At 37.1% G+C, this 24982-nt stretch overlaps 1 protein-coding gene across 1 annotated transcript in view; it reads right to left on the reverse strand.

Moving 5' to 3' along the window:
* Positions 1 to 24982, reverse strand: part of TEX11 (testis expressed 11) — a 382668-nt gene that overhangs the window by 168857 nt on the left and 188829 nt on the right. The window contains exon 15 of the mRNA XM_036898307.2: positions 19589 to 19726. Coding sequence (XP_036754202.2) covers positions 19589 to 19726 — 138 coding nt within the window. The remainder of the gene's footprint in view (positions 1 to 19588; positions 19727 to 24982) is intronic.

Genomic DNA, 24982 nt, shown 5'->3' on the forward strand with positions numbered 1-24982 from the left:
GCCCCCATTCATTTCCCACATACTAAGTCTGTCCATTCAAGCCTATGACTTCCACAAACCAAACATTTAAAAATCTTCAAAAATAACATAATAAAATTGGGGTACAGGGCTTAAGGTACTATAAAATACTAAAAGCAAAGCTGTTGTATATGAAAGTACATAATTTAATATTGTCTTATACAAAGTACTAGAGGGCATAACTTAATACTGTCTTATGTAAAATACAACTAAAAATCTACATTTATACAACTTAGAAAATATAATAAAGAAATTGCCTATATTCAGCATTGTTATCTCAAAACAATGTTGGCATATATATGAACTAATGAATCTTTTCACAGGATTATATGCTCCAAGTCTTTGACATTCCCAAATTAACTTCTGACCTACAATTTGTTATTTGATTTTAAAGCAAAATAAAGTAAAATGTTTCCCTCTTCCCAAAGAGAAAAGAACTGAGCTAGGGAAAGGAATAATGGGGTGATTTTAAAAATAGAACAACTTTGAATACATTCTGATAATCAAGGGTACTAAAAGATCTTGATAACTTGTAATTTCCAATTATCCACAGTAGCAAGGACAGAAATAGCATAAACAAATGGCATCCCTGTATCAGAAGAGATTGGTTGACAAGTATTCACTAAGTTGCTATGACATTTTCATGTAATGAGCACTTACTATACTCTACGTTCTATGCTAAATATCAAGGAATGAAAGATAATATAGGGTCCCTGTCTTCATGGAGGTGGATATCTAACAGGGGTAAGACAGGTATACAAATAAGTAAAATACAATGAAGAACATAAGTACCTAATTATAAACAAAACTATTACAAAGTCTTAAAGGAAGAGGAAAGACTCAGAAATTTCCTTAGGAAGATAAGACTGTCATTAGGAGCTAGGCTATGTAAAAGGTAATTTCTAAATGTAGGGATGCCTGGAAAAGATATTTTGCAATAGTGAAGAATGGTAAAAGGTACATAGGTAGAAAAGCAGAGAACATGGTTAGGAAGCAGCAGGTATTCCAGTTGAGGACAAAACACAGTACACATGTAAAGGAAATAAAACAGGATTATTTTATTTATAGATTATGGAGGACTATATATACTAAGGAATTTGGTTACTATTTACAGGGAGCCACTGAAGATTATTGAGCAAGATACTATAATAGAAGATTATTCTAATAGTCTTAAAAGGTAATGAGAGCTTGGACTAGGGTAGTAAGGTGAAAATGGAAGAGGACACAGCTGGTAAAAATACTGCAGAGGTAGAACTGACCAAATTTGCACATTATTTCATACAAGGGGAGAAGAAAGTTTCCATGTATCTAAGATTTCAGTTTTAGATGACTGGATATACACAAAGGCAGTAGAAAAGTGGATCTGGACTGAGAGATGAGGTCTAGAAGTATAGATTTGGGGATGGGGAGTTGAAGCTATGAAAACAGCAGATGGATTCCTGAAGGGAGAGTGTACAGAGGAAAGAACAGAAGGGAGAAGAGACTAAATTTATTCAACAGATGATTATTGAAGAAAACTTACCATGTACCAAGCCTGGTCATGGGTGTTAGAGATAAAATGGGGTGAACAAGATAAACACAGTACCTGTCCTAACCCAACATTTATTTTGTAAAAAGAGACTATCCAGTAACAGAAATAGAAAAGGAATAGGATTATGAGAAAAGGTCATAGAAGCTATATAGAAAGTTTCCAGAAAGAAGAAGTGGCTTATCCTTACGTTTTTGGTGCTAGAGATATCAGAGAATAAGAAGGAGTAAGAAATGATCATTACACTTGATTAATAGGAGGTACCTAGTAATCTTCAAAAGAGCAGTTTATAAAGAAAGAAATCCTGCCATTTGCAATAATATGGATAGACCTAGAGGGTATTATGCTAAGTGAAGCAAGGCAGAGAAAGACAAATACCATATGATTTCACTTATTTGTGGAATACAAAAGCAAAACAAAACAAAATAAACAAAATACCAGTAGATTCATAGACACTGAGAAGTGACTGGTGGTTACGATGGTGGAGGGGTAAGGCTGGAGCCAGGAGGAGTTTGGGTGGGAGGGTGGGAAAAGTAAGGGGGATAAAAGGGGCACAAAAATTCTTAATCATAATATAAGTTGGTCATGGGGATGATAGAAGAGCATGGAGAATATAGCCAATGTTCCTATAACATCTTCCTAAGTTGACAGTAACTGCACTAGTTGGGGACAGGATTTACTAATATGAGTGTGGAGGCAGAAAAATGTGGCAGGGTGAGAAGTGAGGCAGAAACCTCCTCCCAAAACCACATATAACACAAAAATACAGCAAATACAACAAACCTGAAAGAGTGACAGAAAAGAAGACTGCAACAGACAGCCAACATCTGGGGAAAAGAGATGACCTCATGGAAAAGGGTAAAGAAGCAGAGCTACGATCTGGCGGGATCCAAGCCCTCCACCAACCCAAGCTCACAAGTGGGAGGAAGAGATATGGAGGATGGAGAGAGTAGAAGCCCAGGACAGCTATAACACCTATCCCTGGAGATCTGCACCAGGAGAACAAACCCACATTACATGGTGCTTTGGAGATTAGTGACGTTGGAAAGCAAAGACAGGCAGAATACTCAGAGAGGCTGAGATTCCAGCCACTCATGGAGAAAAGGTACCCACAACAGGCCATTCATGGATGACAGAAAGGTGGGCACTTTGAAAGAGGTACCAACAGTAAGAGAGCTGCTAAAGGGGCAAGGATTACATAGAACTTGCTGCTCAGGAGAAAGAAACGGTGAACAAAATTGTCCCGGCACACACACCCCCTAGTAGGTTGGAAACTTTCAGGAGCTTCAGGTGCTCCATTTCCAAGGCTGGCAACACAGTGCAGAGGACCTGCACTGTGATACACAGCCTGCTGCTCCTTCCACCTGGCAGAACTGGTTCACAAACCTACTGCCCCCAGCACTGTGCCATGCCAGCCAGAGGGCGGTTCTACCTATAGAAGCTGCAAAGGCGTGACTCAGAGGCTCCACCTGGCACACTTGGCCCATTAGCCCTAGCACTGGATGCAGGTACTGCAGCTGGGAAGCAGAAAGGAGCTCTTTCCTCACAGCATGCACTGGCAATGCTTGCCTGCAACACAGGCCCTTGCTCCAGGGGCTGGGCAGCTCCAGAGAGTACAGCTTTGCACACTGGAGGGCACTGCCTACACAAAGGTATTACTCCACAGTAATCATTAGGAATATGAAATGGCAAAAGAAACTTGTACAAACCAAAATCCCTCAAACATGAGAAAGAGGGCTCAGCGAAACTGAAATCACCAATTTTCTTGAAAAGGACATCAAATTAAAAATTATAAACATGCTCACAGAACTACAGAAAAATATTCAAGATCTCAGGAAGGACTAAAAGAAATAGAAACTTTGAAAAATACAGTATGTGAAATGAAACATATAATGGAGAGATTTAAAGGTAGGGGAGATAGTAAATGAAATAGAAATTAGAGAACAGGAAGACAAAAAAGCTGAGGCAGAGAGAGAGAAAAGTATCTCTAGGAATGAAAAAACAATAAGAGAACTGTGAGACCAATCCAAATGGAAAAATATTTGCATTATAGGTGTACCAGTAGAAAAAGAGAGACAAAAAGGGATAGAAAGTGTCTTTCAGGAAATAATTGGTGAAAACTTATCAAATCTGTGGAAGGAGAAAGTCTCTCAGGCCACAGAGGTGCAAAGATATCCCAACACAAGGGACCCAAAGAGGACAACACCAAGACATATAAAAATTGAAATGCAAAGATCAAGGAAAAGAACAGAGTGTTAAACACAACCAAGAGAGAAAAATGGTCACCTACAAAGGAAAACCAATCATACTATCAGACTTCTCATCAGAAACCTTACAGGCCAGAAGGGAGTGGCATGAGATATCCAATGCAATGAAAAAGAAGGGCCGAGAATCAAGAATACCCTAGAGGCAAGATTATCATTTAAATTTGAAGGAGGGTTTAAAGAATTCCCAGGTAAGCAAAAGTTGATAAAATTTACCCCCCACAAACCATTTCTACAGTGAATTTTAAGGGACTGCTATGGATAGAAGTGCTCCTAAGACTAAATAACTATTACAAGAGATAATAAAACCACAGAAGGAGAGAGGATTAAAGATGGTGGCAGGAGAGGAGAGACAGAGGCTTCCTCCTAAAATGGCATATAACATGAAAATATAATATGACTAATCCTGAAAGAGCAACAGGAAAGGGGGCTGCACTGAACTACATACACCTGTAAAAAGAATAAATCTCACAAAACAGGGTAACGTACCAAAGCCATGGCCCAGCAGGACCCAGGCTCTTCCACCAATCCAGTTCAATGGCAGGAGGAAGAGAAACAGAGTGGGGAGGGAGTGGAGGCCTGTGACTGATAAATACCTAACTCTGGAGATCTGCTCTGGGAGCACAAAACTACATATCATGATACTTGCATGGTACTCTCATGATTAGGGGGTTGGAAAGCTAAGACAGGCAGAGTCCCTGGAGAGACTGAAATTCCAGCCATTTGTGGAAAGCAGGGATTCATATCCAGCTGCTCTGGGACAAAAGAAAGGCGGGCAGTCTAAGATACTTCCTAACAGCAAAAGGGCTGCTAAAGGGGCCAGAATTGCATAGAGCTTAGGGCTCAGGAGAAAGGACAGGTAAACAAAATTATCCAGGTGCACTCTGCCCAGCATGTTGGGAGCTTTCACGATTTTGGGGAGTTCCAGCTCCCTGGCTGGCTACACAGCACCAAGGACCCCCTCCATGATATGTAGCTTAATGTGACTTTTTCCTGGCCAGCACCACATGGATCACAAACCGGCAAACCCTACCCTGGCGTTAGGCCTGCCAGAGGGAATACCTGTCTAAAACAACTACAAATGCAAAGCATACAGGCTTATACCTGTGTGCTTGGCACCAATATCACTCCCCTGCAACAATAGACATTCCTTCAGGGGCTGAGCAGCTCCAGACAGAAGAGCTTCTGGACACTACTGGGTGCCATATACAAATATGAAATGCCAAGGGAACCTGGTTCAAAGTAAAATTATTAATACAACTCCTGAGACAGATTTAAATGACATTGACCTCAAGAATCTTCCTGAAAGGGAGTTCAAAATAAAAATCATTAACATGCTCATGGAGGTACAGAAAGATATTGAAGGACTCAGGAATGAATTCCAGTTGGAGATCCAATCGTTGCAGAGCAAAAAGGAGGGTATTAAAAGCAGATTAGATACGGTGGAGGAGACAATAAATGAAATAGAAATTCAAGAAGAGGAATACAAAGAAGCTAAGGCACAGAGAGAGAAAAGGATCTCTAGGTATGAAGAATACTGAGAGAACTGTGGGGCCAATCGAAATGGAACAACATTCGCATTATAGGCATACCAGTAGAAGAAAAGAGAGAAAAAGGCATAGAAAGTGTCTTTGAGGAGGTAATTGCTGAAAACTTCCCCAATCTTGGGAAGGAGATAGTCTCTCAGGCCATGGAAATCCACAGATTTTCCAACACAAGGAACCAAGGAAGACAACACCAAGACATATAGTAATTAAAATGGCAAAGATCAAGGATAAGGACAGACTGTTAAAAGCAGCCAGAGAGAGAAATAAGATCACATACAAAGGAAAGCCCATCAGGCTAACATCAGACTTCACAGCAGAAACCTTACAGGCCAGAAGGGAGATGCATGATGTATTTAATGCAATGAAGCAGAAGGGCCTCGAACCAAGATTACTTTATCTGGAAAGATTATCATTTAAATTTGAAGGAGGGACTAAACAATTTCCAGATAAGCAAAACCTGAGAGAATTTACCTCCCACAAACCATCTCTACAGTCTATTTTGGAGCAACTTCTTTAGATGGAAGTGTTCCTGTGGTTTAATAGCAGTCACCAGAGGTAATAAAACCACAGTAAAGATAGAACAGCTAATTACTAAGCAAATGCAAAATTAAATTAACTATCCCCAAAGTCAATCAGGGGATATACAAAGAGTACAGAATATGATCCCTAATATATAAAGAATGGATGAGGAAGAAAAAGGAGAAGAAAGAAAAAAGAATCTTTAGACTGTGTTTGTAATAGCACATTAAGTGAGTTAAGTTAGACTCTTAGATAGTAAGAAAGTTAACCTTGAACCTTTGGTAACCATGAATGTAAATCCTGCAAGAGCAATATGTACATACCTATTGATAATCATTCTAAATGTAAATGGACTAAATGCACCAATCAAAATACATAGAGTCACTGAATGGGTAAAAAACAAGACCCATCTATATGCTGCATACAAGAGACTCACTTTAAACCCAAAGACATACAAAGACTAAAAGGGAAGGGATGGAAAAAGATATTTCATGCAACAAATAGGGGGAAAAAAGCAGCAGCTGCAGCACTTGTATCAGACAAAACAGACTTCAAAACAAAGACAGTCACGAGAGACAAAGAAGGACATTACATAAAGATAAAAGGGTCAGACCAACAAGAAGATATAACCATTATAAATAACTACGTGCCAAACACTGGAGCACGTACATATGTGAAACAAATATGAACAGAATTAGAAGGGAAAATAGAATGCAATGTATTCATTCTAGGAGACTTCAAGACTCCACTCATTTTGAAGGCCATATCAACCAGACAGAAAATAAGTAAGGACACAGAGGCACTGAACAACACATTAGAAAAGATGGACCTAACACACATCTACAGAACTCTATACAGAAAATCAGTAGAATACACATTCTTCTCAAGGCCACAAAAAGAGCCTCAGTATATTGAAAAACACTGACATTGTACTAATCAGTTTCTCAGACCACAAAGGTACAAAATTAGAAATAAATTATGCAAAGAACATAAAAAACTCACAACCACATGGAGGTGTCACAACATGCTCAGAAATAACCAATGGAAAATGATCAAATAAAATCAGAGATCAAGCAATATATGGACACAAATGACAATAATAATTTAACATTGCAAACTCTATGGGATGCATCAAACACTGTGCTGAGAGGAAAGCATATTGCAAGACAGGCCTACCTCAGGAAAGAAGAAAAATCCTATAAGACCAGTCTAAACTCTTAACTAATGAAACTAGGGAAAGAAGAACAAATGAAGACCAAAGGCAGTAGAAGGAGGGACATAATAAGGATTAGAGCATAAATAAATTAAACCGAGAAGAACAAAACAATACTAACAATCAATGAAAGCAATAGTAGGTGATTCAAGAAAATAAACAAAAATAACCCCCTAGCCAGACTTATTAAGAAAAAAAGAGAGTCTACACACATAAAAAGATTCAGAAATGAGAAAGAAAAAATCACTACAGACACCACAGAAATAAAAAGAATTATTAGAGAATACTATGAAAAACTATATGCTAACAAAATGGATAACCTAGAAGATATGGACAACTTTCTAGAAAAATACAACCTTGCAAGGCTGACCAAGAAAGAAAAAAAAATCAAAACAGACCAATTATCAGCAATGAAATTGAACCTGTAATCAAAAACCTACCTATGAAAAGCCCTGGATCAGAAGGCTTCACAGCCAAATTTTATGAAACACTTAGTGAAGACCTAATACCCATCCTACTTAAACTTTTCCAAAGAGTAGAAGTAGAGGGAATACTTCCAACTCTTCTATGAGGCCACCATAACTCTAATACCAAAACCAGGCAAAGACACAACAAAAAAAGAAAATTACACACCAATATCTCTGATTATTATAGATGCAAAAATATTCAACAAAATATTAGCAAACTGAACACAAAAATACATAAAAAACATCCTCAATCATGACCAAGTAGGATTTTATTCCAGGGATGCAAGGATGGTACAACATTCAAAAATCCATCAACATCATCCACCAGATCAACAAAAAGGACAAAAACTACATGATCATCTCAATAGATGCTGAAAAAGCATATGACAAAATTCAACATTCATTCATGATAAAAACTCTCAACAAAATGTGTATAGAGCACAAGTACCTCAAAATAATAAAGGCCATATATGACAAACCCACAGCCAACATCATACTTGACAGCAACAACCTAAAAGCTTTTCCTTTAAGATCAGGAACAAGACAACGATGCCCAATCTACTCCCTCTATTCAACATAGTACTGGGGGTCTTGGCTACAGCAATCAGACAACACAAAGAAATAAAAGGCATCCAGATTGGCAAGGAAGAAATTAAACTGTCCCTGTTTGCAGATGGCATGATATTGTACATAAAACACCCTAAAGAATCCATTCCAAATCTACTAGACCTAATATCTGAATTCAGCAAAGTTGTAGGACACAAAATTAATATGCAGAAATCTGTTGCATTTCTCTACACTAACAATGAATTAGCAGAAAGAAAAATCAGGAAAAAATTCCATTCACAGTTCCATGAAAAAGAATAAAATACCTAGGAATAAACCTAACCAAGTAGGAGAAAGACCTATACCCTGAAAACTACAATACGCTCATGAGAGAAATTAAAGAAGACACCAATACATGGAAAAACATCCCGTGCTCATGGATAGGAAGAATTAATATTGTCAAAATGGCCATCCTGCCTAAAGCAATCCACAGATTCAATGCAGTTCCTATCAAAATATGAACAGCACTCTTCAATGAACTAGAGAAAATCATTCTAAAATTTCTATGGAACTACAAAAGACATCAAATAACCAAAGCAATCCTGAGAAGGAAGAATAAAGGGGAGGAATTATGCTCCCCACTTTCAATTTCTACTACAAAGCCACAGTAATCAAGACAATTTGGTAGTGGCACAAGAACAGATGCATACACCAATGGAACAGACAAGAGAGCCCTGTTATAAACTCAACCATATATGGTCAATTAATATATGATAAAGGAGCGATGGATATACAATGGTGAAATAAGAGCTTCTTCAACAGCTGGTGTTCACAAAACTGGCCAGCAACATGCAAGAGAATAAAACAGGATCATTGCTAAACCCCTTACAGAAAATCAAATTCGAAATGGATCAAGACCTGAATGTAAGTCATGAAACCATAAAACTCTTAGAACACGACATAGGCAAAAATCACCTGAATATAAGGATGAGCAACTTCTTCCTGAACACATCTCCTCGAGCAAGGGAAACAAAAGCAAAAAAGAATGTATGGGACTACATCAAACTAAAAAGTTTCTGTATTGGACAGGACACCATTAACAGAACAAAAAGGCATCCTACAGTATGGGAGAATATATCTGTAAATGACATATCCAACAAGGGGCTAACATCCAAAATATATAAAGAACTTACATGTGTCAAACCAAAAAGCAAATAACCCGATTAAAAGATGGGCAGAGGATATGAAGAGACAGTTCTACAAAGAAGAAATTCAGATGACCAACAGACAAATGAAAAGATGCTCCACATCACTAATCATCAGGGAAATGCAAATTAAAACCACAGTGAGGTATCAGCTAACACCACTAAGGATGGCCAGCATTGAAAAGTCTAAGAACAATGAATGGTGGCGAGGATGCGGAGAAATGGGAACCCTCCTACACTGCTGCTGGGAATGTAAGCTAGTTCAACGACTGTGGAAAGCAATCTGGAGGTTCCTCAAAAATCTGAAAATAGAAAAATGATTTGACCCGGGAATCCCACTCCTTGGAATTTACCCAAAGAATACAAGTTCTCAGATTCAAAAAGACATATGCATTCCTATGTTTATCGCAGCACTATATACAATAGCCAAGATAAGGAAGCAACCTAAGTGTCCATCAGTAGATGAATGGATAAAGACGATGTGGTACATATACACAATGGAATATTATTCAGCCATAAGAAAAACAAATCCTACCATTTGCAACAACATGAATGGAGCTGGAGGATATTATGCTCAGTGAAATAAGCCAGGCAGAGAAAGACAAGTGCCAAATGATTTCACTCATTTGTGGAGTATACCAGTGAAGCAAAACTGAAGGAACAAAACAGCAGCAGACTCAGAGACTCCAAGAAGGGACTACTGGTTACCAAAGGGGAGGAGTCTGGGAGGGCGTGTTGGGGGGAGGAAGAAGGGGATTGGGGGTTATTATGTTTAGTAAACATGGTGTGGGCAATCCGGGGAAAACAGTGTACCATAGAGAAGGCAAATAGTGAATCTGTTGCATCTTACTACACTGACGGACAGTGACTGCATTGGGGTATGGGTGGGGACTTGATAATATGGGTAAGTGTAGTAAGCACATTGTTTTTTCATGTGAAACCTTCGTAAGAGTGTATATCAATAACACCTTAATGAAAAACTTTTAAAAAATGAAATCTTTAACTACAGTCAAAAGAAAGAAAAGAAAACCACACTGCAAAGGAAGTATATCAATTAATTGCTAAGCAAATGCAAAATTGAATCAAATACCCACAAAGTCAGTTAATGGGTACACAAAGGGTACAGAATATGACACCTATTATACAAAGAATAGAGGGGGAACAAGAAGAATGGGAGAAAGAAAAAGAATCTTCAGATTGTGTTTGAAATACCATAATAAATGAGTTAAATTAGACTGTTAGTAAGGGAAATACCCTGGAAACTTTAGTAAACACGAATCTAAAGTGCCTGCAATAGCCATACGTACACACCTATAATAAAAAATCAGCCAAAATGTAAATGGTCTGAATGTGCCAATCAAAAGACACAGTTACTGAATGGATGAAAAAACAAGACCCGTCTATATGCTGCCTACAGGAAACTCACTTCAAACACAAAGACATACACAAACTGAAAGTAAAGGGACAGAAAAAGATACTTCATGCAACTAATAGGGAGAAAAAAGCAGGAGTTGCAGTACTTGTATCAGACAAAATAGACTTCAAAACAAAGAAAATAACAAGAGACAAAGAAGGATATTACAGAATGATAAAGGGTCAGTCCAATAAGAGGATATAACTATTATAAATATCTATGTACCCAACACAGGATCACCGACACATGTGAAACAATTCTAAGAAAATTAAAGGGGGAAATAGAATGCAATGCACTCATTTTAGGAGACTTCAACACAACACTCACTCCAAAGGACAGATCAACCAGACAGAAAATAAGTAAGGGGACAGAAGCACTGAAAAATGCATTAGAACAGATGAACCTAATGGACAGCTATATAACCCTCCATCCAAAAGCAACAGGATACATATTTTTCTCAAGTGCACATGGAACATTTTCAAGAATAGATCATATACTAGGCCTCAAAAAGAGCCTCAGTAAATTCAAAAAGACTGAAATTGTACCAACCAGTTTCTCAGACCACAAAGGAATGACACTAGGAATAAATTACACAAAGAAAACAAAAAAGCCCACAAACACATGGAGGCTTAATAACATGCTCCTAAATAAACAATGGATCAATGACCAAATTAAAACAGAAATCAAGCAATATATGGAGATAAATGACAGCAATAACTCAAAACTGCAAAACATGTGGGATGCAGCAAAGGCAGTGCAAAGAGAGAAGTATATGGCAATACAGGCCTAACTCAGGAAAAAACAATCCCATATGAACAGTCTAAACTCACAGTTAATGAAACCAGAAATAGAAAAACAAATGAGGCCCAAAGTCAGTAGAAGGAGGGACATAATAAAGATTAGAGCACAAATTTAAAAAATTGAGAAGAATAAAATAATAGAATCAATGAAAGCAGAAGCTGGTTCTTTGAGAAAATAAACAAAACAGATAGACTCATAGCAAGATTTATCAAGAAAATAACGGATCTCACACACATAAAAAGAAACAGAAATGAGAAAGGAAAAATCACTACAGACACCACAGAAATAAAAAGAATTATTAGAGAATACTATGAAAAATCATATGCTAACAAACTGGGTAACCTAGAAGAAATGGACAACTTTCTAGAAAAATACAACTTTCCAAGGGTGACCCAGGAAGAAACAGAAAATCTAATTAGACCAATTACCAGCAATGAAATTGAACGGGTAATCAAAAAACTACCTAAGAACAAAATTCCTAGACCAGATGGTTTCACGGCTGAATTTTTTTAAGGACTTTTTTTTGTGGTTGTTGTTGTTGTTATCATTAATCTACAATTACATGAAGAACATTATGTTTACTAGGGTCACCCCTTCACCAAGTCCCCCACACAATCCCCATTACAGTCACTGTACATCAGCGTAGTAAGATTTTGTAGAATCACTACTTGTCTTCTCTGTGTTGCACATCCATCCCCATTCCCCCCTCCCACTTTATACATGATAATCATAATACCCCCTTTCTTTTCCCCTGCCCTTATCCCTCCCTTCCCTCCCATTCTCCCCAGTCACTTTCCTTTTGGTAACTGTTAGTCCATTCTTGGGTCCAGTGATTCTGCTGCTGTTTTGTTCCTTCAGTTTTTCTTTGTTCTTATACTCCACATATGAGTGAAATCATTTGGTATTTGTCTTTCTCCGCTTGGCTTATTTCAATGAGCATAATACCCTCTAGCTCCATCCATGTTGTTGCAAATGGTAGGATTTGTTTTCTTCCTGTGGCTGAATAATATTCCATTGTGTTATATACCACATCTTCTTTATCCATTTTTCTACTGATGGACACTTAGGTTGCTTCCATTTCTTGGCTATTGTAAATAGTGCTGCAATAAACATAGGGGTGCATATGTCTTTTTCAAACTGGGCTGCTGCATTCTTAGTGTAAATTACTAGAAGTGCAATTCCTGGGTCAAATGGTATGTCTATTTTGAGCATTTTGAGGAGCCTCCATACTGCTTTCCACAATGGTTGAACTAATTTACAGTCCCACCAGCAGGGTACGAGGGTTCCCCTTTTTCCACAACCTCGCCAACATTTGTTGTTGTTTGTCTATTGGATGGTAGTGATCCTTACTGGTGTGAGGTGATATCTCATTGTGGTTTTAATTTGCATTTCTCTGATGAAAAGCAATGTGGAGCATCTTTTCATGTGTCTGTTGGCCATCTGAATTTCTTCTTTGGAGAACTGTCTGCTTAGCTTCTCTGCCCATTTTTTAATTGGATTATTTGCTTTTTGTTTGTTGAGGTGCGTGAGCTCTTTATATATTTTGGATGTCAACCCTTTATCGGATCTGTCATTTATGAATATATTCTCCCATAGTGTAGGGTAACTTTTTGTTCTATTGATGGTATCCTTTGCTGTACAGAAGCTTTTCAGCTTGATGTAGTCCCACTTGCTCATTTTTGCTTTTGTTTCCCTTGCCCCAGGGAGATATGTTCATGAAGAAGTTACTCAAGTTTATGTCCAAGAGATTTTTGCCTATGTTATTTTCTAAGAGTTTTATGGTTTCATGACTTGCAATCACGTCTTTGATCCATGTCGAATTTACTTTTGTGTATGGGGTTAGACAGTGATCCAGTTTCATTCTCTTACATGTAGCTGTCCAGTTTTGCCAGCATCATCTGTTGAAGAGACTGTCATTTCCCCATTGTATGTCCATGGTTCCTTTATCATATATTAATTTTCAATGTATGTTTGGGTTAATGTCTGGAGTCTCTATTCTGTTCCACTGGTCTGTGGCTCTGTTCTTGTGCCAGTACCAAATTGTCTTGATTACTATGGCTTTGTAGTAGAGCTTGAAGTTGGGGAGTGAGATTCCCCCCACTTTATTCTTCCCTCTCAGGATTGCTTTGGCTATTCGGGATCTTTAGTGTTTCCATATGAATTTTTGAACTATTTGTTCCAGTTCATTGAAGAACGTTGTTGGTAATTTGATAGGGAGCACATCAAATCTGTATATTGCTTTTCGCAGGATGTTCACTGCTGAATTTTACCAAATATTTAGTTAAGACTTAATACCTACCCTCCTTAAAGTTTTCCAAAAAGTGGAAGAGGAGGGAATACTCCCAAACTTATTCTATGAGGCCAACATCACTCTAATACCAAAAGAAGGCAAAGACATCACAAAAAAAGAAAATTACAGACAATATCCCTGATGAACATATATGCAAAAATACACAACAAACTATTATGAAATCGAATTCAAAAATACATTAAAAAGATCATCCTTCATGATCCACTGGGATTCATCCCAGGAATGCAAGGAAGTTACAACATTCGGAAATCCATCAACATCATCCACCACATCAACAAAAAGGACAAAAACCATATGATCATCTCCATAGATGCTGAAAAAGCATTCGATAAAATTCAACATCCATTCATGATGAAAACTCTCAACAATATGGGTATAGAGGGCAATACCTCAACATAATAAAGGCCATATGAGACAAACCCACAGCCAACATCATACTTAATAGCGAGAAGCTGAAAGCTTTTCTTTTAAGATCAGTAATAAGACAAGGATGTTCACTCTCCCTACTTGTATTCAACAGAATACTGGTGATTCCATCCAACGCAGACAACACAAAGAAATAAACGTCGTCCAGATTGGTAAGGGAGAAGTTAGACTTATCACTGTTTGCAGATGACATGAAATTGTACATATAAAACCTCTAAAGAATTCACCTCAAAACTACAAGAGTTAATTGAATTCAGCAGCGTTGCAGGAGACAAATTTAATACTCAGAAATCTGTTGCATTCTTAAACACTAATGATGAACTAGCAGAAAGAGAAATCAGGAAAACAATTCTATTCACAGTTCCATGAAAAAGAATAAAATACCTAGGAATAAACCAAACCAAGTAGGTGAAAGACCTATACCATGAAAATTACAAGACACTCATGAAAGAAATTAAAGAAGAAACCAATACATGGAAATACATCCGTGCTCATGGACAGGAAGAATTAAGATTGTCAAAATGGCCATCCTGCCCAAAGTAATCTAAAGATTCAATGCAATTCCTATCAAAATACCAACAGTATTCTTCAATGAACTAGAGAAAATTGTTCTAAAATTCATATGGAACCACAAGAGACACCGAATAGCCAAAGCAATCCTGAGAAGGAAGAAGAAAGTGGGGGCATTATGCTCCCGAACTTCAAGCTCTACTAAAAAGCCACAGTAATCAAGAAAATTTGGTACTGCCACAAGAACAGACCCATAGACCAATGGAACAGAAGAGAGAGCCCAGATACAAACCCAAGCATATATGGTCAATTAATATGTGAAAAGCAAGCCATGTAAATTCAATGGGAAAATGACAGCCTCTTTAACAATTGGTGTTGGGAAAACAGGACAGCTACATGCAAGAGAATGAAACTAGATTATTGTCTAATCTCATGCACAAAAGTAAATTCGAAATAGATCAAAGACCAGAATGTAGGTCATGAAACTGTAAAACTCTTAGAAGAAAATATAGGCAATAATCTCTTGAATATAAACATGAGCACCTTTTTCCTGAACGCATCTCTTAGGGCAAGGGAAAGAAAATACAAAATGAACAAATGAGACTACATCATGCTAAAGAGCTTTTGTACAGCAAAGGACACCATCAGAAGAACAAACAGGCATCCTACAGTATGGAAGAGGATATATTTGTAAATGACATATCTGACAAGGGGTTAGCATCCAAAATACATATAGAACTCACACGCCTCAACATGCAAATAGAAAATAACCCTATTAAAAATTGGCAGAGGATTTGAACAGACACTTCTCCAAAGAAGAAATTCAGTTGGCAAACAGTCACATGAAAAGATGCTCCACACTGCTAATTATCAGGGAAATGCAAATTAAAATCACAATGACATATCACCGCACACCAGTTAGGATGGTCAACATAGAAAAGACTAGGAACAACAAATGCTGGTGAGGATGCTGAGAAAGGGTCGCCTGCTACATGGCTGGTGGGAATGTAAACTAGGTTCAACCACTGTGGAAAGCAGTATGGAGGTTCCTCAAAAAACTAAAAATTGAAATACCATTTGACCCAGGAATTCCACTTTTAGGAATTTAACCTAAGAAATCAGGATCCCAGTTTCAAGAAGACATATGCACCCCTATGTTTATCACAGCACTATTTACAATAGCCAACATATGGAAGCAACCTAAGTATCCATCAGTAGGTGAATAAATAAAGAAGATGTGGTACATGTACACAATGGAGTATTATTCAGCCATAAGAAGAAAACAAATCCTATCATTTGCAACAACATGGATGGAGCTAGAGGGTATTATGCTCAGTGAAATAAGCCAGGCAGAGAAAGACAAGTATCAAATGATTTCACTCATTTGTAGAGCATAAGAATAAAGCAAAAACTGAAGGAACAAAACGGCGGCAAACTCACAGGACCCAAGAATAGACTAAGAGTTACCAAAAGGAAAGGGACTGGGGAGTATGGGTGGGTAGGGAGGGATAAAGGGTTTAAGGGTCATTAAGATTAACACACATAACATACTGGGGGGGCACAGGGCAGAAAGTATAGCACAAGACATGTAGTGACTCTATAGCATTTTACTATGCTGATGGACAGTAACTGTAATGGGGTATGTGGTGGGGACCTGATAATGGGGGAATCTAGTAACCACAATGTTGCCCATGTGATTTTATGTTAATGATATTAAAATTAAAAAAAAATTTTAATGCAAAAAAACCCCCACAATGAGATATCATCGCACACCAGTTAGGATGGCCACCATCCAAAAGACAAAGAACAACAAGTGGGGCAAGGACGCAGAGAAAGGGGAACCCTCCTACACTGTTGGTGGGAATATAAATTAGTGCAACCATATGGAAAGCAATATGGAGGTTCCTCAGAAAACTAAAAATAGAAATACCATTTGAAACAGGAATTCCACTCCTAGGAATTTACCAAAAGTAAACAAGATCCCAGATTCAAGAGGCATATGCACCCCTATGTTTATCACAGCACTAGTTACAATAGCCAACATATGGAAGTAACCTAAGTCTCTATCAATGGATGAATGGGTAAATATGTGGTACATATACACAATGGAATATTATTCAGCCATAGGAAGAAAACAAATCTTACCATTTGCAACAACATGGGTGGAGCTAGAGGGTATTATGCTCAGTGAATAAGCCAAGCAGAAAAAAGCAAGTACCAGGTAATTTTACTCATATGTGGAGTATAACAACAAAGCAAAACTGAAGGAACAAAAGAGCAGCAGACTCACAGACTCCATGAAAAGACTAGTGGTTATTGAAGGAAAGTGACATGGGAAGACTGGTGGGGGGAGGGAGAAGGGGATTAAGGGGCATTATGATTTACACATGAAATGTAGTGGGGTCACGGCAAAGGCAGTACAGTACAGTGAAGACAAATAGTGACTCTATAGCATCTTACTACACTGATCACAGAGACTGCAATGGTGTGTGTGTGGGGGACTTGATAATATGGGTGAATGTAGGAACCACAATGTTGCTCATGTGAAACCTTCATAAGACTGTATACCAATGATACCTTAATAATAATATAATAATAATCATAACTGTTGAACCACCATTTTATAACTAGTAACCAATATAAGACTGAATATCTACTGTACTTCAATTTTAAAAAGTCAACAAGAGTCAGTTTTCTTGAGCACCTTGCTGAAAAATCATGAAATTTTAGGAGATCCAATAAGCATGATTTCATAAATTTTTAAATAATGTTCAAGTAGCTCAAGGGAAAGAGTGAAAAAAGCAGACAATGAAAATTAACAAGGCTAGATGGAAATAGTAAAATGGTATAATATGATATTTTTTTTCACCTTTGTATATTTCCTAATGCATAGCAGAGTATTCTTTATATATGGAGGGTAGCAAATCATATTTGCTAAGTTCGGTAAAGGAAGAATGAAATAACAGAAATAGATTACTAGTAATCAACCAAGTTACCTTGAAGAAATTCAAAATAACCTTTGGCTTCACCACCAAACTATCCTTAAATGATATAATCAATCACACACTGAGTATACATTGCAAGGACTTGCCTGGTTTCCTGCCCTCTTCTCCTCCTCACTACCAACACCATTTGAAATCCTAATTACAAGCTCAGTCCTACAATAGGCTCTAAGAACCAAACTTGACATTAGTTAGAGGAGATTCAAGAAGTACTGCTTCAAGTCTTAGAAGATTAGATATCTAGTTACTGCGTGTTCTGCTAATTGCAACCCAGTCTTCCTCCCTATGTCTGTGCCCCACTCTTAAAAGTACCTTTATATCCCAGTTCCTGTAGGTTTTGAGCTATAGGTAGACCTTGCTCTTTCTAGTCTGTCTGCACATAACCCCAATTTCCTAAAGATTTGAATCTTGCCTCTGAGTCAAAATCTCTATGGTTGAAGACCTGTTCCCTGCTGATACACTTATGTGATGTCAACTACCTGTGTGCCTAACTTACAGAATATTTTCAACACTTGGATTTCCCTTATTGCCATGATCTGCTCCTATCAGCCTATTAGGATACCCTGAGTCAAAGGCAACTATATATTGTTTGTCCCTGTAACCTCAGAGACTAGCTCAGTTTCTCATACTGTGTTCTGTCTTGACTAGCTGATTAGATACCCTTCCTTGACCTGAGGTGCATTCATAGCCACAACTAGCATGTCCAGCTCCAGGTCAAGGTACTTCTCAATCTGCGAGTCCCATGTAAATCAAAGAAGTTACTAAGGCTTTATGATCATCTTTACAGGTCTTGAAGTAAGCAGGAGAAAACTATTTTTCCGAAACGCTTAATGGTATCTTGTGTAGAAATATAATGAATTAAGTAACAAAATCTGTGTGATAACCTTTTCAGGTCTTTATGTAAATGGTAGTCAACTATTTTTCTGAAATATTTAAATGCCAGCCTATGCATAAATAAGAGTTAGTTAACATTTTACCTTATCTTCTAGGACAATGAATTTATAACATACAAACTAAAATGGTAAATATTCTTCTGAAAAAAAAACTGAAGTATTTAGTCAGATAAACAACCCTTCAAATTAAAGAAATCCTCAAAGAATGTCGGGAATTACAACCCTTAATCACCTCTTTTCCCCTAAAATTTTCATTAAAAGGAACAAAAACCTTTGTATTTTATCTGGGTCCACACTCCTTCTTCTTACTTATATTTCCAGCTTTTCTTTTTCCATGAGCTAATCCCCACCACCCCCATTCTGCGCATACTATGATACCCAAAGGAAGAAATGTCCAAACTGATTTCGGAAGAATGAATGGCCCTATCCTTAAGTAAGTTTTTCCCTCTTTTACCTTCTAGAATTTTTTCCTGATGAGAAACCAATTGCTGAATGATTGGAAAGGCAATAGATAACCCAGAAAGTAAAAGAATGACCATTTCTTCCAAGTGTTTGCTCTCACTGAATTCTTGACCAAAACAATGTATACCTTAAAATTCTGTCAGCTTCAAAGGACAGTACTGCAGATGGTTAGTAGCAGATAATTTTGTTCAGGAGTCCCAATAATATTATTACCTTTCAGAACAGGGGGCAAAAAATAAGCAGTAAGCAATGGAATAAATTGCCCTCCAAATTCCCTTTTTTGGAAGTTCCACTCATTAATGCTTACAGTGTGCAAGTCAGGAAAATATCACTTTGAGTTTGTCCTTTAGGGAAGAACTCTCAGACATCCTAACCTAACAGCCAAGAAGTCACACCACTGTATCTCTCTGCCACCGTGCAAAACAACATTTACTGTCTTTGAAAAGTAGAAAATCAACGGACCTTATCAAGTTGTTCCAAATGCAGGAAACAGGAAGCCATGTTCCTATGCAGCTTTGCCAATTCTGGATCCGCCTGATCATGTGCATAAAATCTCAGAGAATAATAGTACCAGTGTAGAGCATCAGCATAATTTTGAACCTAAAGTTTAAAAAGAAATAACTAAATCACAAATATATCTTTACATTTGGTCCTAATTTTTTGTTTCTAAACAAACAAAAAAAGGTATTTTTTTCTTCCTTAAGAAACCAAAACACAACACCCTATCTAAAGTTCAAAGTGCATTTTCTTATCAGTCTTCATCAGTATGAGTTATAAAGTGGCAATCACTATTCCCTCTTCTTCCCTACATTAGAAATTTCACAGAAATCATCAACAAATTAAAAGGCAACCTACAGACTGGGAGAAAATATTTGCAATCTACATATTAAAAGGGGGTTAATATCCAAAATATAAAAAGAACTAAAACTCAAGAGCAAAAAAAATTCTTAAAAATGGGAAAAGGATCTGAATATACATTTTTCCAAAGAAGACATAAAAATGGCAACAGGTACATGAACATTTACTCAACATTACTAATTATCAGGTAAATGCAAACCAAAATCATAAGGATGTATTACCTCACCCCTGTTAGAATGGCAATCATTAGAAAGACAAGAGATAAATTTTCTGAGGATATGGAAAAATGACAAACTTGTACACAGTCGGTAGGAATGTATACTGGGAAGGCCACTATGAAAAACAATGTGGAGGTTTCTCAAGCAATTACAAATAAAACTACAAAATGATGAGCAATCCCACATCTGGGTATATGTCCAAAGCAAATGAGATCACTATGTCAAACAGATATTTGTACTCCCATGTTAACTTCAGCATTATTCATAATAGCCAATGTACGGAAAAACCTAAGTGTTCATTAACTAATGAATGGATAAAAAAATAATATAGATCAGAGAAGAAATAAAACTGAGAAGAATAAAATGGAAAAAATCAATAAAACCAAGAGTTGGTTCTTTGAGAAAATAAACAAAAGAGATAAACCACTAGCCAGACTTATTAAGAGAAAAAGAGAATCTACACACATCAACAGAATCAGAAATGAGAATGGAAAAATCACAATGGACCCCACAGAAATACAAAGAATTATTAGAGAATACTATGAAAATTTATATGCTAACAAGCTGGAAAACCTAGAAGAAATGGACAACTTCCTAGAAAAATACAACCTTCCAAGACTGACCAAGGAAGAAACAGAAAATCTAAACAGACCAATTACCAGCAAAGAAACTGAATCGGTAATCGAAACACTACCCAAGAAAAAAACCACCGGGCCAGATAGATTCACCTTTCAATTTTATCAGACATATAGAGAAGACATAATACCCATTCTCTTTAAAGTTTTCCATAAAATAGAAGAGGAGGGACTACTTCCAAACTCATTCTATGAAGCCAGCATCACTCTAATATCAAAAACAGGCAAAGAACCCACAAAAAAAGAAAACTACAGGCCAATATCCCCGATGAACATAGATGCAAAAATACACAACAAAATATTAGCAAACCGAATTCAAAAATACATCAAGGGGATCATACACCATGATCAAGTGGGATTCATCCCAGGGATGCAAGGATGGTACAACATTCGAAAATCCATCAACATCACCCACGACATCAACAAAAAGGACAAAAAACACATGATCATCTCCATAGATGCTGAAAAATCATTCGACAAAATTCAACATCCATTTATGATAAAAACTCACAACAAAATGGGCATAGAGAGCAAGTACCTCAACATAATAAAGGCCATATATGATAAACACACAGCTAACATCATACTGAACAGCGAGAGGCTGAAAGCTTTCCCTCTGAGATCGGGAACAAGACAGGGATGCCCACTCTCCCCACTATTACTCAACATGGTACTGGAGGTCCTAGCCATGGCAATCAGACAGAAAAAGAAAGACAAGGAATCCAGACTGGTAAAGAAGAAGTCAAACTGTCACTATTTGCAGATGACATGATATTGTACATAAAAAACCCTAAAGACTACACTACAAAACTACTAGAACTAATATCGGAATTCAGCAAAGTTACAGGATACAAAATTGATACACAGAAATCTGTGGCTTTCCTATACACTAACAATGAACTAATAGAAAGAGAAATCAGGAAAACAATTCCATTCGCAATTGCATCAAAAACAATAAAATACCTAGGAACAGACCTAACCAAGGAAGTGAAAGACCTATACCCTGAAAACTATAAGACACTCTTAAGAGAAATTAAAGAGGACACTAACAAATGGAAACTCATCCCATGCTCTTGGCTAGGAAGAATTAATATAGTCAAAATGACCATCCTGCCCAAAGCAATATACAGATTTGATGCAATCCCTATCAAATTACCAACAGCATTCTTCAACGACCTGGAACAAATAGTTCAAAAATTCATATGGAACCACCAAAGACCCGAATAGCCAAAGCAATCCTGAGAAGGAAGAATAAAGTGCGGGGGATCTCGCTCCCCAACTTCAAGCTCTACTAAAAAGCCACAGTAATCAAGACAATTTGGTACTGGCACAAGAACAGAACAGTAGAGAAATGCAACAGACTAGAGAGCCCTGATATAAACTCAACCATATATGGTCAATTAATATATGATAAAGGAGCCACGGACATACAATGCGGAAATGACAGTCTCTTTAACAGAAAGTGCTGGCAAAACTGGACAGCTACACGTGAGAGAATGAAACTGGATCATTGTCTAACCGCATACACAAAAGTAAATTCGTAATGGATCAAAGACCTGAATGTAAGTCATGAAACCATAAAACTCTTAGAAAAAAACATAGGCAAAAATCTCTTGGACATAAACATGAGCAACTTCTTCAGGAACATATCTCCCTGGGCAAGGAATTAAAAGCAAAAATTAACAAGTGGGACTATATCAAGCTGAAAAGCTTCTGTACAGCAAAGGACACCAATAGAACAAAAAGGCATCCTAGAGTATGGGAGAATATATCCATAACAACAGATATGATAAAGGGTTGACATCCAAAATATATAAAGAGCTTACCCACCTCAACAAACAAAAAGCAAATAATCCAATTAAGAAATGGGCACAGGATCTGAACAGACACTTCTCGAAAGAAGAAATTAAGAAATGGGCACAGGATCTGAACAGACACTTCTCGAAAGAAGAAATTCAGATGGCTAGCAGACACATGAAAAGATGCTCCACATCGCTTGTCATTAGAGAAATGCAAATTAAAATCACAATGAGATATCACCTCACACCAGTAAGGATCGCCACCATCCTAAAGACAAACAGCAACATATGTTGGAGAGGTTGTGGAGAAAGGGGAACCCTCCTGCACTGCTGGTGGGAATGTAAATTAGTTCAACCATTGTGGAAAGCAGTATGGAGGTTCCTCAAAAAACTCAAAATAGAAATACCATTTGACCCAGGAATTCCACTCTTAGAAATTTACCCAAAGACTACAGCAGCCCAGTTTGAAAAAGACATATCCACCCCTATGTTTATTGCAGCACTATTTACAATAGCCAAGAAATGGAAGCAACCTAAGTGTCCATCAATAGATGAATGGATAAAGAAGATGTGGTACACATACACAATGGAATATTATTCAGCCATAAGATGAAAACAAATCCTATCATTTGCAATAACATGGATGGAGCTAGAGGGTATTATGCTCCGTGAAGTAATCCAGGTGGAGAAAAACAAGTATCAAATGATTTAATTCATCTGTGGAGTATAAGAACAAAGAAAAAAACTGAAGGAGCAAAACAGCAGCTGACTCACAGAACCCAAGAATGGACTAACAGTTACCAAAGGGAAAGGGACTAGGGAGGATGGGTGGGAAGGGAGGGATAAGCGGGGGTGAAAGGGGGCACCATGATAAGCATGTATAGTGTGGGGGTGTGATGGGGAGTGCTGTATAACACAAAGAAGGCAAGTAATGATTCTACAGCATCTTACTATGCTGATGGACAGTGACTGTAATGGGGTATTTGGGGGGGACTTGGTGATGGGGGAGCCTAGTAAACATAGGGTTCCTCATGTTATTGTAGATTAATGATACCAAAACAAAGTGGCTTTTGATTTCCTGAAAAAAAAGGTATGTGTATTCCCTGGAATATTATTCTGCCATAAAAAAGAGGGACATCCTGTGACAACATGGATGAAATTGGAGGACATTTTCCTAACTGATGTAAGCCAGGAAGACAAAGACAAATACTGTATGGTATATCACTTATACATGGAACCTGAAAAATAAAAAGTTAAACTCATAAAAACAGAGAATACTATGGCATTGCCATGGGCCGGGAGAAATGGGAAGAGGTTACAAAAAACACAGAAAAGAACACAAACTTGCATTATAAGATGAAAAATATCGAGGATCTAATGTATAACATGGTGACTATATTTGAGAAAACTGGATTTGTTGCCAAGAGAGTAGAACTGTTCTGACCAAAAAAAGTAAGTGATGGATATTAATTAAAACAATTCTTAGAACTCTTTCACAATTTATATGTATACCAAATCAGATAATCATGCTATGCACTTTAATTATAATTTTTGTCAATTATAGCTCAATAAAACCGGGAAAAATATAAATTTCACATGTGGGATGAAGAGTCTGAAAGGGTATTAAACCATCTTAGAACACTCAAAATACAATTTAAAAGTTATTAAAACAACGACAAAATTTTTTAAAGAGAACAACAATTCACCATGTGAATACAGCTATTTTGATTTATTCTTTCAATTTTAACTTTCTCATTTTGTATTTTTATATAGTTGTAATCATAGTTTTTATTTGAAATTCATGTTCTTTCCATTTTTAATTGTTTTGTAAATATTCGTCTATATTGCTATGTAGTCTCACAGTTGCCAATTTAAGGAACACATAACATCCAATTAAGTTTATTTATGATGATATTCTTAATGTTTGAAAGTTAGTTATTTCGAGGTTTTCACTATTTATTTCACAATAATTAAATGCTTCTTTGATTTTATTAAAACTTTGTTTTCACTTTTTAGGCACTTAAAATTTTTCAATGTTAAGAAGCTATTAGGAAAAATATGAAAGAAATATCTTGGATAAGTTTTTTCAAGCTAAGAAAACTCAGATTGCTCATGCACACCAAGGTAACATACATGCGTCCCTTATACCCCATCAAGAATCTTCACATTTTTCAATGAAAAGAAGGAATAAAACATGCTTTTCAAGTAGAAACAACTGTGCTGAGTAGGTACAACACTGCCACTGACTATTTGGAATTAAAGATTATATTCTTCTCCAGTGATGGAAGTCTGAGTTAAAAAAAAATCATTCTGTAAGATTGCGAATTGAGGGAAAAGGAAAAAAAA

Source organism: Manis pentadactyla, chromosome X (assembly GCF_030020395.1).
Source record: "Manis pentadactyla isolate mManPen7 chromosome X, mManPen7.hap1, whole genome shotgun sequence".
Taxonomy (NCBI): Eukaryota; Metazoa; Chordata; class Mammalia; order Pholidota; family Manidae; genus Manis; species Manis pentadactyla.